Source organism: Erinaceus europaeus, chromosome 9 (assembly GCF_950295315.1).
Source record: "Erinaceus europaeus chromosome 9, mEriEur2.1, whole genome shotgun sequence".
NCBI lineage: Eukaryota > Metazoa > Chordata > Mammalia > Eulipotyphla > Erinaceidae > Erinaceus > Erinaceus europaeus.
The window spans coordinates 121,639,153-121,655,479 of NC_080170.1; the positions used below are offsets into that span (position 1 = coordinate 121,639,153).

Here is a 16,327-nt window from a genome sequence, read left to right on the forward strand (position 1 = left end):
TTCTCTCTTCTGGTTTCTCTCTTTCATCTGGTCTCTGAGTTTCCCTTTCTCTGCTGGTTTCTGACAGTGCCCCCCCCCCCCCCATGTGTGTGTTGTTGCTGTTGTTTCTCTGGACTGCAAAAGGCCAGTTCCTGGCATTTCCCGTTCATGGCTGCCTCTTCTGATCTGCTCTTTAGAACCTGTGGTCCTCAGACCACTGAGGCAAGCCCCCAGAGACACACAAAGACTCCAGTACAGTCCCATCCATAACCCCCTTCCCCGCCAACAAGACCCAGTTGGTTCTCATGTGTCAAAGGCACAGAGATGCCAAGTTCTCACACTTCGTTCCACGGGGCCTCAGGGCCTGATTCTCTGTCACACACTATGTTTATTTATTTACCCTCCCCGCCAGGATTTCACTGGGGCTTGGCCCCTGATCTACTTCACCACTCCCAGCAGACTCCAGATAGAGGAAGAGAGACATAGAGGGGGAGACAGACACAGAAGGCAAAGACACGAGACGGCCCACTGCCCCTCCCTTGCAAGGTGCTCCTGGGGGCTGGGGCTTGAATGCCCTCACACGGTCGAGTGTGTGTGCTCTACCTTGGGCTACCTAGAAGCACTTTGCTGCAGACTTTGAAAAAACACATTGGAAAAAAATTATATAATAGGACAAGAGAGAAAGAGAGAGGCCAGGGTGCCACTCTGGCATAGGCGGCATTGGGAATCAAACCCAGAGAGAGAGAGAGACTTAGAAACCAGAAGAGAGACAGAGAGAGAGAGAGAGACTCAGAAGCCAGAGGAGAGAGAGACAGAAACAGAGAGAGACACACACACACACACCCAGTAACCAGAAGAGAGAGGGGAGAGACTCAGAAACCTGGAGACAGAGAGAGAGATTCAGAAGCCAGAGGAAAGACAGAGAGACTCAGAAGCCAGAGGAGAGAGACAGAAAGAGGGAGAGAGACACATACTCAGTAACCAGAAGAGAGAGGGGAGAGAGAGACTCAGAAACCAGAAGAGAGACAGAGAGACAGAGAGTACACTATTCAGAAACCAGGAGAGACAGAGAGGCTTAGAAACCAGGAGAGAGAGAGAGAGAGAGAGAGAAATACCACACTATTATAACTTCCTTGCTTCCTTCCATGCTACTCTCATACGGTGCCAGGGTTCAAACCCAGGACCTGTGCACGGCCAGGTGTAGGCTGTACAGGTAAGCTATCTCTCCTAGATCCCTGCTTCAACTCCTTTTATTCATTTATTATTATTTTTTTATTCCCACCATGGTTATCTCTGAAAGTCTGCACAGCTCCATCACTCATTTCTTTTTAATAGCTGGGGGGGAGGGCGGAGACCCACAGCACTATTCCATCACTTGTGAAGCTCCCTCACCCTTGCCACAGTTGGGGAGTGGGGGCTTGAACCCAGGTCCTCACGCACAGTAAGGTGTGCACCACCACCCTGTCCCCCCTTGGCCCAACTCTTGATGACATCTCATTCAGAAGAGGGAGAGGGGAGGGGCGTCCACTGGGGGAGGGGCGTCTGGCCTCTGCTGGCAGGAGCCTTGGGACTTGAGTGGAGCCTGTCACCCCCTGACCCTGAGTCCAGGGACAAGGACATGGTGGTTCCAGGGACACCCACCTTGGCCCCTGGCTCCCCCCTCATGCCCGGCTCCCCCCTCATGCCCGGCTCTCCGTCAGGCCTCCTGGGCCAGGACAAAGGGACTATCACCTTGTGCCTGTCCCCTTCCCAGCCGAGCCCTGTCCCCACAGGTGTGGTTTCTGCCACTGAGAGCTCAGACACCCACTGGGTGTCACTGCCAGCTCCCAGCAACGCCCCCTCGCCTGGGCTTGTGGGCAGACTTGGCCTGGGAAGGGGGCTACTTAACTAACCCCCCTGTGCACAGGTCATAGGAGGCCCCGAAGGAGAAGGCTCAGCCGGCTGAATGGTCCATTCATGTGTGGAGCAGGGAGGGCCGGGGTCAGCCTGGACAGCTGCCCACATGGCACTGGGTCAGGGTGTCCTTGCAGGGCCTCGCTGCAGCTGTGGGCCCCCTTCCTCTGGGGAGGAGGACGTAGGGTGCGTGAAGATGGGTGTTCTATCTTTGCCTTAACAACAACAACAACAAAAAACAACAAAAAACTCCATTCCTGGGAGGTGGTGGTGCAGTGGATAGAACATTGGACTCTCGGGAGTCGGGAGGTAGCGCAGCGGGTTAAGCGCACTTGGCGCAAAGCGCAGGGACCAGTGTAAGGATCCCGGTTCGAGCCCCCGGCTCCCCACCTGCAGGGGAGTCCCTTCACAGGCGGTGAAGCAGGTCTGCAGGTGTCTGTCTTTCTCTCCCCCTCTCTGTCTTCCACTCCTCTCTGCATTTCTCTCTGTCCTATCCAACAATGATGACATCAACAACAATAATAACTACAACAACAATAAAAACAACAAGGGCAACAAAAAGGAAATAAATAAATTAAAAAAAAAAAAGAACATTGGACTCTCGAGCAAGAGGCCCCAAGTTCAGTTCCAGGCACTGTATGGGCCGGAGGGATGCTCTGGTTCTCTCTCTTAATAAATATATATGTGTTTTTGTTTCCTGGCGGCCACTTTTTTTTTCATTTTACTGGATAGGACAGAGGGAAATTGAGATGGGAAAGGAGAGATAGAGAGGGGAGAGAAAGAGACACCTGTTAGACCTGCTTCACCACTGTGTAGTGTCCCCCTTATAGGTGGGGCGTGGGGTGGGATCGAACTTGGGTCCTTGTGTAAGTGCTTGTATTTAGCACTGTGTGTACTTAACCAGCTGTGCCAACGCCCAGCCCCTATTTTAATTTTACTTTATTTATTTTAACCAGAGCATTCATTGCTCAGCTCTGGTTTATGGTGGTGCAGGGGATTAAACCTGGGACTTTGGAGCCTCAGGCAGCAGAGTCTCTTTGCAGAACCATTATGCTATCTACCCCTCACCTTATTTAAAAATTTTTTAACCATAACCCTGCTCAGCTCTGGCTGCTAGTGGTGCCGGGCATTAAACCTGGGATCTTGGCGGCTCAGGCATGAGAGTCCTTTGGAGAACCACGATGCTGTCTCCTTAGTCCTCTAATAAATGAACAGATCAATCCGTCAAACATTCAGTCAAGCAGTCCAGATCTGAAAGGTGACTCGCTTGGAAAGGCCCCTGCTTTGTCCCCACTGTGCCCGGGAGGCTCCAGTGCTGTGGTGTTTTTCCTTCTCTTTTTGGCCTCCAGGGTCACTGCCGGAGCTCGGTGCCTGCACCACGAATCCACTGCTCCTGGAGGCCATTTGTTTCTTTTTGTTACCCTGGTTGTTTTACCGTTATTGTGGTTATTATTACCATTGTTATTGATGTCATTGTTGTTGGACAGGACAGAGAGAAATGGAGAGAGGAGGGGAAGGCAGAGAGGGGGAGAGAAAGACACACCTGTGTTTTCCCTTTTCTATCTCTGTCTCTGTCTGTCTCTGGGAACAAGTCAGCCTGAAGCAGTGATATAGGACAACAACCCTGGCTTGGCAGGTGGAGAACATGCCTTGTGAGTCTGACGCCCTGGGCTTGAACCCCTATGTTACATGTGCCAGAGATGCCCTGCCTCTCTCTGTCACTCTAGTGTGTTCACACGACTGAAAAAAAGTGCCTGAGACATAGCTGACTGGGCAGGGCACCTGTCTTCCCAGCACCCAGCCCGGATCTGAACCCCAGGCTCACGTGGGAGGTGCTGTGGTACCAGGAGACGCTGCACGGCTGTGGTGTTTCTTCTCTCTCTCTCTTTATATTTTAATTATTTTTTTGATAGAGATGGAGACATGGAAAAGATGCAGACAGAAAGGGAGAGAGACAAGTGCAGTCCCACTTCACCTCTCAGGAAGATGATGACCAGGGGCAAGAAAGTCACCAACCATTCTGAGACCTGGAGAGAGAAGGGGGGATAAAGGAAGGGCATTTGGAAGTAACACCTGGTGTAGGCGTGACTTAGAAGGGAAGAGAAGGCAGGACCTTAGGGAAAAAAATGGGCAAATTTATATATAAATTTAAATAGTTACAGAAATGATAGTCAGGAGTCGGGCAGTAGTGCACGTGTTGAGAAACACAGGGACCGGCGTAAGGATCCCGGTTCGAGCTCCCAGCTCCCCACCTGCAGGGGGGTCGCTTCATAGGCGGTGAAGCGGGTCTGCAGGTATCTGTCTTTCTCTCCCCGTGTCTTCCCCTCCTCTCTCCATGTCTCTCTGTCCTATCCAACAACAATGACATCAATAACAACAACAATAATAACTACAACAATAAAACAAGGGCAACAAAAGGGAATACATAAATATTAAAAATTAAAAAGAAAAGAAATAATAGTCAACTTGTAACTGTGATCTTGGGAGAATTCCTGCAGTTTCCAATGGAGGGAATGGGGACACAGAACTCTGGTGGTGGGAACGTGTGGAATTAATTACACCCCTGTTAGCTTATAATTTTGTAAATATACAAAATACTGACTTTGTAAATCAATAGTACATCACTAATAAAAGAAATATAAATGTATCTACACATATAATTAAATTTTGTTAAAATGTATTTATTTATTTTAATGAGAGAGATACAGAAAGAAAGACACAGAGAGAAAGACTAAAGCCCTGCTCAGCTCTGGCTTATGGTGGTGCTGGGGACTGAACCTGGGACTTTGGAGCCTCAGGCATGAGAGTCTTTTGCAGAATGATGATACCACCCTCTAATTTAAAATTCTAAGCAACTGTTTTCTTATATACGAACTAGAAATCACAAAGGATGCTTTACATGATTTCATACATTAAAATTCTATTTATGCTTAAAAAAAAAAAAACGAAAGGAAAGAAAGCCAGTCAGTCACCAACCACACACTGAGAATTTGCTAAAGAGATTAGGCTTGGAGTTCAGGAACAGCACCTGCCCACTCCCCCACCCCCAAGTATTGGCCCTGGGTTTGAGAGGGAGTACCAGGCTCTATGCTAATTAGTGGATGAGGAACTATCTCAGCCTTTGAACAAGTTCAAAAGGAGTTAAGAGTGTAGACAGGAGGCACCAGACAGTGGTGCATGTGGTTAAGTGCTCACATCACAGTGCACAAGGCCCTGGGTTCAAGCTCCTGACCCCACCTGCAGGGGCGAAGCTTCAGGAGCGGTGAAGCAGGATTGCAGGTGTCTCTCTGTTTCTCTCCCTTCTACCTCCTTTTCCCCCTCTTGGTTTCTTTCTGACAATAAAGGGAAAAAAAGGCCACCTGGAGTGGTGGACTCACCCAGTGGGTGTGGAGCCCCAGCGATAACCCCGGTGCCACGAGAAAAACAAAATCGAGGGTGAGTAAGCAAAGAGTGAAGGCGGGCAGTGCTTCCCGCCGCGGGCTTCTGGGACCTCATGCAGGCAGTCAGCCCCGTGCGCCCTCACCTCTCTCAGGCCCACCTCACAAGTGGTGACCCGGGCAAGGGACCCGGGCAGCATGGACAAGCCCACACACACAGCTCAGGAAGCAGCGGGTCTGGGGGAACCTGGAGTCCCCAGGTTCACTTTGTAGAGCTGAGGGCTCAGACTCCGCCTTCCTTGTAGAGAAAGAGCTTGGAGTTCTGGAGCTTGAAGGAACCATATTGAGTGAGATGAGCCAGAAAGAGAAGGATGAAGATCTCACTCATGGACAGAAGCTGAGAAATAAGATCAGAAGGGGAAACACAAAGCAGAACTCGGACTGGAGCTGGTGAATTGCACCAAAATAAAGGACTCAGGGCGGAGGGGGTGTCTCTCAGGTGCTGGTGGCTGATGGTGGAGGAGGACCTGGACTAGGGGAGAGTGTTTTGTAGAAAACTGAGAAAGTTTACACTGTCCCAACAACTGTGTTTACTGTTCACTCTAAACCACTAATCCTCCCAATGGGAAAAAAAAAAGAGGCATCTGTGATGAAGAGAAGGATGAATACCAGGTGATTTCACTCTAAGAAACACAGGAAGGGACAGTCCAGGGTGAATCCTCAGTGGATCTGGGGACTCAGAAGAGGGGAGGAGCAACAGGGTGGGGGGAGGTAGGACCCTGTGCTGGAACGAGACCATGATCATGATGAGCTGGAAGGGGAGATGTGTCGACACTTGGGGACATGAGGGACTATGCCTTTGTGACAACATCACTCCTGTGAACCAACACTTCCACAGTCAAATCATAAGTGGACTTGGGGGAAAAAAAATGTCTGTGTTCATCCCCAACACACCAGCCCTATTGGTCTGGGGAGACAGCACTGGTGGTTCTGCAAAAGGACTCTCCTGCTGAGCCTCTGAGGTCCCAGGTTCAATCCCCAGCACTACCATCGGCCAGAACTGAGCAGAAAAGTGCCAGAAATGGCAAATTCCACTGGAAGACGTTCCTTAGCTTGATTATGATTTATAAAGAACCAACTGATATTTGATCATGAAAAGACACCCTCACCAGTGCTTCCTAGAACTCCCACCCCACCCCCAGAACCCCACCCCACTAGGGAAAGAGAGGGGCAGGTTGGGAGTATGGATCAACCTGCCAACATCCATATTCTGTGGGAAAGCAATTACAGAAGCCAGACCTTCCACCTTCTTCACCCTACAAGGACCTTGGGTCCATACTCCCAGAGGGATAAAGAATAGGAAAGCTATCAGGGGATGGGATGGGATACGGAGTTCTGGTGGTGGGAACTGTGTGGGATTTTACCCTTCTTATCTTATAATCTTGTTAATCATTAAAAATAAATAAAAGAAAAGAAAGGTAACCCATCACCTTTACTTTAATATATATGATCAATTCTCAGGCATGCACCAAGAAGTTGGGAGTAGACATGACCGGTCATTGTTTTTTGCTTTTGTTTTTAATGATTATTTTGTCTTATTTATTGTGGTTGGTAACTGAATCTCTAGTCTGAAAACAGAAAATGTTCTGCCAGTAAGAGATTATGGAAGGCAAGAAACTGGATTTGTCAGTGAAGATCTTGTTTGTGGGGTGTTTTGCAACCCAGATATTTAATCCCCGTGACCACTGGGCTGTTCTGCTCCTCTGAAGGTGATGGTTCAATCAGAAGGCGGAGATTGGGGCTTGGGAATCAAACCTGAAAGGACTGGACAGGGAGCCGCAGAAATGCCACTTGACACTTGAGCCCAGAGAGCCCTCTGCCCTACACACTGTCCCCCCCCCCAAAAAAAAAAAAGTTAGAGGAACACCAGAAGTCCTACAAGTTCCCTGCCATTGCTCAACACAGGCATGGTGAACTGTAAAGAGTCCTGAAGTAACTGAATTGTAGCTGGTCTGTATTTCTGCCCCATGACACAAGGAAAGAAATTATGTAAATAAAACGCACCAACAAGTCAACCTGGAGAACCAGCCAAGCAAGAAAAGGCAGGTGTTGAATTTGAACTGGAGCCCTCCCCCCTTTTTTTATTGCCCCCAGGATTATCTCTGGGGCTCGGTGCTAGGCCTACGAATCCACTGCTCCTGGAGGCTATTTTTTTTTTTTTCCATTTTAGTGGACAGGACAGAAAGAAATTGAGAGAGGAGGGGGAGATAGACAGGGAGAGAGAAAGACACCTGCAGACCTGCTTTGCAGCTTGTGAAGGGTCCCTGCTACAGGTGGGGAGCCAGGGGCTCGAACCCAGGTCCTGTGTGGATCCTCGTGCTTAGTACTATGTGTGTTTAACTGGGTGCGCCAGCACCCAGCCTCCCGGCCTATTCTTTTTGTTCTTCTCTTGGCTACAAACTTCTGGCAATCTCCCATTCCACCGTGTGGGGGTTGCAGGTCAAAGTTGTTGTTTCTAATATCCAAATTTGAAAGGCTATCTTGGGGTGATGTGTAAATTGGGGATTAGGAGACATGCAAACAGATTCCACGGTATCCCAGTGGAAGCATCTGGAAAGAAAGGCAGTAGGTCTGGAGATGACTCATCTCACAGAGTGCGAGGCCTGGGGTTCAAACCCCGCCCACCACCTGTCAGCACCGGTGCAAGTTAAGTGACAGTACACCTGTCACTTGCCCTAGCTTCTTCATTCGTTCATGGGAAGCAAAAAGGAAACACACAGATTCTTCTTTCTCTTTCACTTACAGTAACTCATTCAAAAGCACCTAGAGACTGACTGCTCAGTTTCATAGCTTGAAATGCACGTACATGAAGACAGTCTTGTTCATTATCCTTACAGAAACTCACTGGCTGGGGTCAACACGATGCAGAAAAAAAATGAATAAATAACCATGTGTAGATTTACATAGGAAAAGCTTGGGTGTCTGGCAAACAGCCTTGTCAAACACTTTGAATGTCTGTGTTGCCAGGTCAGAAAGGAGGGAGGGAGGGAGGGAGGAAGGGAGAGAGGGAGAGAGAGAGAAAGAGAGAGGAGAAAAGAGGAAGAGGAAGACAAGGAGACAGAATGAGGAAGGAGAGAGAAGAGGCATCACCCAGTTTTGTAAGTTCCCCTCAAGTCTGGAAAAGGAACCATTCTCTTCCCCACTCCAGACGGGGGGAAGATCCAGCACAGCTGAGAAACAACATTACTCAGTATCCCAAACAGCACAGATGGACAGCAGAAATATAAGGCCTCCCCTCCCCAAAGTATCTTCAACTTTGGGTACGGGGAACTACTGAAACACATCATAAACATACTAAAGCCCAGGAGAGATCTGAGGGGTAAGGGTCTCCCCTGGTCATACAAAACCAAACCACTAAAACCAGTGATGGCAACGCAACGATTATCACCTTGGTATGCTTCACTTCAGACCATGTCCAGAGACGTCAGGCATGGAATGTCAACCATTCAGCCTCATTACTTGACCACCAGGTTCCAGATGCTAGGATGATGGCAACCAGACTTCCCTGGACAGATGACCCCACTAATGTGTCCTGGAGCTCCGATTCCCCAGAGCCCTTCCCCACTAGGGAAAGAGAGAGGCAGGCTGGGAGTATGGATCCACCTCCCAACGCTCATGTTCAGCGGGGAAGCAATTACAGAAGCCAGACCTTCCACCTTCTGCATCCCACAATGACCCTGGGTCCATACTCCCAGAGGGATAAAGAACAGGAAAGCTATCAGGGGAGGGGATGGGATAAGGAGTTCTGGTGGTGGGAACTGTGTGGTGCTGTACCCCTCTTATCCTATGGTTTTGTCAATATTTCCATTTTATAAATAAAAATTAAAAAATAATAATCCTGAAGTTTACTGCAGGGGGCCACAAAGGTGTCCTGTGTCACCCCCACCATGGAATGGTTTTCTATTCACATTTCCAGACCTGGTAATGGGCCTCTGAGAGCGAGAACCTGAACAGATAAGGTGTGATTTCACTGCTCCAGGGTGCATGCAGGCTGAGAGGCAGAGACAATAAGGCAGCACACTCTCTCCCCATCACTGGTCACTTCCGTCAGGAACAATATCAGAAGCCCTTGCGTGGGCCTCTCCGGGACCTTGCCCTCACTGCAGAGCAGCTACGGTAGGGACGGGCCCCACTCTCCGAAGGGAGGCTGGTCACCCTGCTCTGCCCCTTGAGGAAGACGGGTCCTGAAATGAGAGCAGCCTAGAATGTTCCCAGCTGTGAGCTCAGACTGATAGGGACTCAGAGGTCACACAGGCACCTGTGCATGCAGAAATACGGGCCCTGGGTCAGTCTGATGGGGTGAATAGTTAACGGTATTCATAGGAAGCTACTCTCTACCCTGATCCAGCTTTCTAGTCTTATTCTCAACTCTGACACCATCCCAGGGAATATTTTTAGTTCACCTGCATGTTAGCTATCAGGCTCAGGCAAAACTTACTAAAGTCATGACTTGGAACAGACCCAAAACAGACCTACTAGCTTCTTCCCACACTAATATCCCTAATCTCATCTGCTCTATTCCTACCTTTGCACTCCTGTTTATTAAACATTTTGTCCTGCTTTATATATTACTGTCTTTCAGCCACCAAGTTGCAGATGCTATTATGACGCCCTCCTGACCTCCCTGGGCAGACGACCTCACCAGTGTGTCCTAGAGCCTCCCCTCCCCAGAGCCCTGCCCCACTAGGGAAAGACAGAAACAGGCTGGGGGGATGGATCCACCTGCCAATGCCCATGTCCAGTGGAGAAGCAATGACAGAAGCCAGAACCCCCACCTTCTACAACCCCCCCCAGAAGAATTTTTGTCCATATTCCAGAGGGATAAAGAACAGGGAATCTTCCAATGGAGGAGGTGGGATACAGAACTCTGGTGGTGGGAACTGTGTAGCATTGTCCCCCTGCTATCTTACAATCTTGTTAATCATTACTAAATCACTAATACAAAATTAACAAAAAAAAAAAGACATTATAGTATAAGAACTTCCCCTGCCATGATGTGGCATTCCTCACTGGTGCTGGGGCTCGAATCTGGGTTGCTCGAATGGCATGGCATGGCATGACAAGAGCTGTCTCCCAGCCTCTGGAGATCTCTTTGCGGCATGTTCTCCTCAGGGAGTTAAATCCACCCTTCAGTCAAGTGCATCAGGACAGCCTTCCCCAGACTCTCTCCACTGAGCCCTGCTGTGCTCGGGGCCCCATGGCTGCTGACACTCTGCACAAGTTCTGACTCAGGGCCCCCTCAGCCCTGCTCAGCAGTGGAGCTGTCTCTGCCACCTTTCACAGAGAGTTTGAGACAACATGCACGAACGTTTCACAGAAAGCTCTTCTTAAAGCAACTCTAAGAACTCTCTCCAGCTAATCCTGAAACAAACAAACAAACAACAACAACAACAAAGCCCCACCATTTTTTTTCCCTCCCTGTCAAGCACAAAATGGAGGTGCAGGATGAAAGCGATTTTACTGATCCCTGCTAACATTTTAATTTCAGGAAGAAGAAATAAAAGAGAAACAAACAAACAAGCAAAAAAAAAAAAAGAACAGAAACCCACCACCAAAACTCAACCCTAAGAGTCTGAACCTGGGACTTTGGAGCCTCAGGCATGAGAGTCTCTTTGCAGAACCATTATGCTATCTACCCCCTACCCTAGAGTGTTTCTTAAACAATCAGGAATCAGGTGATAGGGAACGCCGCCCAGGCCTTGGCCAAGCAGACAAGATCCCAAGGATCTGAAGAACGGCTGACCCACAGGCGGCCGGCACAAGAATCCCCCACCCCTTTTCTTGTTTATTATCTTTATCTATTAGTTAGAGACATCTAGAAATTGAGAGAGAAGGGTGTGACAGAGAAGGAGAGACACAGAGAGACAACCTGCCACACTGCTTCACCCTTTGCAAAGTTTTCCCCCTGCAAGTGGGGATTAGGGGCTGGAACCTGGGTCCTTGTAACATGTGCTTTCAACCAGGTGTGCCACCACCCGGCTCACCCCTCTTCTCTCTCTGGAAAGAAAGCCTGTGTTGGGGTTGAGGCACCTGCCCAGTGAGTGCCTCTGCTACCATGTCCAAGCGCCTAATTTGAGCCCTCGCTCCCCACCTGCAGGGGGGAGTTTCACAATCAGTGAAGCAGGTTTGTAAGTGTGTCTCTGTCTCTCTCCCTCCCTATCTCCCCTTCCCCTCTCAATTTCTCTGTTTCTATCCAAAATAAATAAAAAATAATTAATTAAAAAAAAGAGGAAAATGGCCACCAGGAGGTGGAATCCTAGTGCTAGCACCGAGCCCCAGCGATAACACTGGTGGCAATTCAATAAAAGAAGGAAAGAAGGAAGGAAAGGGAAGGGAAGGAAGGAGGGAGGAAGGATGCATGCCCATCTGACAAGTGGCAAATGTCAGCTGGGTGTCACCCCCTACAAAAGTCCCAGGCACAGCCCACCCCATAAGAGCCATTTCTTTTTTCTGCCCATTGCTGGTTCCAGGATCAGAAGCAGAAGGCAAAAATATTTTTTTTAAACCTGTCCTAGAAATAACTAGTTGTGCAATACAGAGAAAAAGGAAAGAAGAAAACAGAAGCCTTCACTGAAATAAATAAATGAAACCAATCTGCACTGCTGGTGGGAATGCAAACAGGTGTAGCCCCTTTGGAAGATGGTAAGGAGAGACCGTAGACAAATAGGAATGGAATTACCTTATGGCCCAGCAACACCACACTTGGGCATTGATCCAAAGGGAGACATGGACCCCCCATGCATATCTGCATTATTCACAAGAGCCAAACAGGGGAAGCAGCCTAAATGCCTACCCACAGATGTTGGTTAGCTTCTAAATCCTGCTTATGAGACCTTCTGTTTTGGTCATCACATTATGTTCGCTTGTACTACTTACGATGTGTTCTATTTACATAACCACTGTTGACTAAGCACCCCCCTGCCTCCAGGACATTGGTTTAATCCTCACTGGTTCCCACTTTTCCCTTCTCCCCGGCCCCTATCCTACCCTATCCTACGTACTTCCTTGTTCCTGACTCAGGAGAGATGCAGGACAGAATTGTGTTGTGATCAGAAGAGGTTAGATTGTTGAACCGCATCCCCGCTTGTCAATAAAGAGATACTGCTTCCCAGCTCAGCCATGAGTCCCTGGTTGTCTCTCTCTCCCGCCCGGGAGGCCAGCACGACACACAGATGACTGGCTAAAGAAGTTATGGGACACAGACTCCACAGAATACTACGCTGCCTTCAGAAGGGTGATGTTGCGTCCTTTAGGAAAAATTGGATGGAACTGGAGGTGATGATGCTTCATGAACTAAGTAAAGAGATGAAAGACAACGACCGGGAGTTGGGCGGTAGCTCAGCGGGTTAAGCGCAAGTGGCACAAAGCACAAGGACCGGCTTATGGCTCCTGGTTGGAGCCCCCGGCTCCCCACCTGCAGGGGAGTCGCTTCACAGGCGGTGAAGCAGGTCTGCAGGTGTCTGTCTTTCTCTCCTCCTGTCTTCCCCTCCCCTCTCCATTTCTCTCTGTCCTGTTCAACAACGACAACACCAGTAACAACAACAATAATAACTACAACAATAAAACAAGGGTAACAAAAAAGGAATAAATAAATAAATATTTTAAAAAATTTAAAAAAAAAAAGAAAGGAAAGACAGCAACCAGATGGCTTCACTCAGATGGGGAATCTAGAGATCGGATACACACGAACTTGCAAAAACAAAGACCAGCAGGCACACAAATGAGAGAAACCAAAACCAAACCAAACCAAACAGAAGCGAGCAGACTGTCTCTAAGACTTTGTCAGGACTCCGGTGGTTCTCTTTGGGAGGCAGGAGGGTAAGGACACAGAACTTGGTGGAACTACACCCTGTCATCTTGCACGCCTGTCACTCACTATAGTCACACGTTTTTTAAAAAGTAAAATCAAGGGAGTCCCGGCGGTAGCACAGTGGGTCAAGCACACATGGCGCAAAGCGCAAGGACCGGCATAAGGATCCCGGTTTGAGCCCCCGGCTCCCCACCTGCAGGGGAGTCACTTCACAGGCGGTGAAGCAGGTCTGCAGGTGTCTGTCTTTCTCTCCCCCTCTCTGTCTTCCCCTCCTCTCTCCATTTCTCTCTGGCCTATCCAACAACAACGACATCAATAGCTACAACAATAAAAAACAACAAGGGCAACAAAAGGGAATAAATAAATAAATATTTTTTAAAAAAGTAAAATCAAGACCAACCAAAAAGTTATCGATTTACTCGAAAAAATAAAACTGAGATCTACATGTAGAGATGATGAATAAACAGCAGAGCTATGAGAGGCCTGGAGGGCAGTGGTTTTCTGGGAGAGACCCTCCTGCACACACCCTGGGTGAGGACAAAGAGGACAGGGACAAGACCCCCACCCCCGGCCCCCAGATCAAACTGCTGGTTTCTGCAGATTTATATACAAAAGGGTCTTGTGCTGAGTACACTGCGCCACTAGCTGGGAACTGTCCAGTCCGAAAAGAGAATCCCCGCCCGCCCCCCTCAGAACATGAGGGAGAGAGCAGTGGGCAGGCCAGGGTATTGGGCAGGCCAGGGTACTGCGGAGGCCTTTAGAGCCCCCCACTGCCCCTGGGGTTCCCCCCCCCCCCATAACCTGGGCAGATGGCGTGCAAGGGGCAAAGGACTCAGGACCGACCCTGGCCCAAAGGCCCAGCTTCCAGCTCTCGGCGGTGACATGCTAGAAGTGGGTTCCTGGAACTGCCCCAAGGCTGGGGGTGGGGGTGGGGTGCCTGTGTTGCTCACTACCCTGTCCCTTGTGGACCCCGATCTTTCTCTCTGACTCCAGCAGGCCTGCAGGAGGTGTCGCCCCCCTGTTCCTGGGGACCCAGAACTAATGCAAACGCCTCTCTTTTCAGAAATGTGAGCAAAACATCCTTGACGTGAGGGTTTTAGCCCCGAGCAGGCGGGCCTGTAAGGATGACAGTCTGTGCACAGTGGTGTGTGTGTGCGTGTGCGTGTGCGTGTGACACGTGGCTTCCAGGGTGACTCTCATCGCTGTTGGGGGGAGGGCAGTCAGTATTCTTTCTGGGTGGCTCCCTAGTCTACAGCTTGCAGAGAAGCCCTTCCATGGGGGAGGCCTGGCATTCCCACGCTTTCTTCCTACCTTCCCCATGGATGTCATCTGAAGAAGTTGGGGTGCTCCAGTGCGTGCGTGTGTGTGTGCGCGCGCGCGCGCGTGTTTCAATCTGGCGAGTAGGGAGGGGACTGGAGAAACAGCTCACTTGGGGAGTGCTGCCTTGTTATGTGCACCACCCGGGTTCAAGCCCAGCCCCACTGAAGGAAGCTTCCTCTCTCTCTCTCTCTCTCTCTACCTGCTTCTTTGTCTAAATAAATAAATAAATAAGGGCTGGGTAGTGGTGCATCTGGTTGAGCGCACACAAGGACCTGGTTCAAGCCCCACCCCAGATACCAAAGGGCAAGCTTCATGAGGGGTGAAGCAGGGCTACAAGTGTCTCTCTTTTTCTCTCTCTGTCGTTATCTCCCCCTCCTCTCTCAAGTTTTCTTTGCCCTATCAAATAAAAGGAGAGGAAAAAGAGAGAATGACAGAGCAGAAAGGCAGTGGATTTACTGTGTGAGTGCCGAGTCCCAGCGATAAAACGAGAGAAATCAATCCAGTAAGAGACCAGAATGAAAGCTCACTCTCAAGCGGGCCAAGAGAAATGGCTGACACAGAGATCTCTCTCTCTCTAGTTTCTCCGGTGCCCAGGCAGCCCCCTCCCCACCCCTGCTGTCTGTCTGGGGTTCCTGTCCCAAGGCAGCTGGGCCTGAGTTGGCCAGAGCAGATGCGTGAGTCCCCAGCTCCCGGTTCCAGTCCGGGGACCCCTGCTTCGGGCAGGGGCAGAGGGCGGTGGGCAGGCAGGCGGGTGGGGTACTTACCCTGCATCTGACTCTGAGGCTGAGGGTTAAAGGCTGTGGAGTGGTTGAGGGAGGCGCGTGGGGTGGGTGCAGGGGCGGGGTGGTGCGGGCTGACCCGCATGGCTGTCCTCCGCAGCTGCTCCAGTTCACTGAGCCTCTCAGAAAATGACAGGGTCCCTGGCTTGCTCTGATCATCCAGCTTCTGCCGGTGTCCTATGGGGGGGGGGGGCGGTAAGGAGGTGGGGGAGAGATCAGAAAAGGTCTGTGGGTGGGTGGCTAAAATCCACGGCTGCCTCCCGTCACGCCTCCCCTCTCCTCACCCCTCTGCCAACCCAGCTGACTCCTCAGGGTGGGGTTGCTACTCCTCTCCCCTAACAGGCTGGGACTCCTTTCATCTTTCTTATTTTTATTATTATTTTTTTGGCCTCCAGGGTTACCACTGGGGCTCAGTGCCTGCACCATGAATCCACTGTTCCTGGAGGCCACTGTTCCCCCTCTTTGTTGCCCCTGTTGTTGTAGCCTTGTTGTGGTCATTATTGTTATTGTTGATGTTGTTTGTTGCTGGACAGGACAGAGAGAAATGGAGAGAGGAGGGGAAGACAGAGAGAGAGAGAAGAAAGACAGACGCCTGCAGACCTGCAGACCACCCGTGAAGCGACTCCCCTGCAGGTGGGGAGCCGGGGGCTCGAACCAGGATCCTTATCCTGCTCCTTGCGCTTTGCACCACGTGCGCTTATGCCACTGTGCTACCACCCGACACCCCTATTTTGTTTATTTCTTTCTTGGATAGAGACAGGGAGGAATTGAGAGGGGAGATAGAGAGGGAGAGACACAGAGAGACACGTGCAGCCCTGCTTCACCACTCGTGAAGTCCACCCCGCCCCAAATGGGGATGGGGAATTTGAACCTGTGTCCTTGAGCACACTGTGACGGTGTGCGCTCTGCTAGGAGCACCACTGCCGGCTGCCAGACTCCTCTCCTCTTTCATCTGCTCTCCTCTCCAGTTTGGGCCCAGGCCTCCAGGCAGACCCCCTGTGCCCATCTCTACCGGGCAGAAGGCAGGAGGCAGGCAGGGAGGGGAGATGGCACACCCATGGGTGGCACCAGGCCACGCACTCAGGAGGGCTCAGGTGTCAGGACCCTTC

At 50.3% G+C, this 16,327-nt stretch overlaps 1 protein-coding gene across 4 annotated transcripts in view; it reads right to left on the bottom strand.

The window, feature by feature from the left end:
* Positions 1-16,327, bottom strand: part of RUNX1 (RUNX family transcription factor 1) — a 307,007-nt gene that overhangs the window by 28,250 nt on the left and 262,430 nt on the right. For 2 of the 4 annotated variants that reach the window (XM_060198664.1, XM_007519723.2), the window contains exon 6: positions 15,204-15,395. The exons of the other annotated variants lie outside the window; for them this stretch is intronic. In XM_060198664.1, the coding sequence (XP_060054647.1) occupies positions 15,204-15,395 (192 nt within the window). The remainder of the gene's footprint in view (positions 1-15,203; positions 15,396-16,327) is intronic. 4 annotated transcript variants of the gene reach the window in all.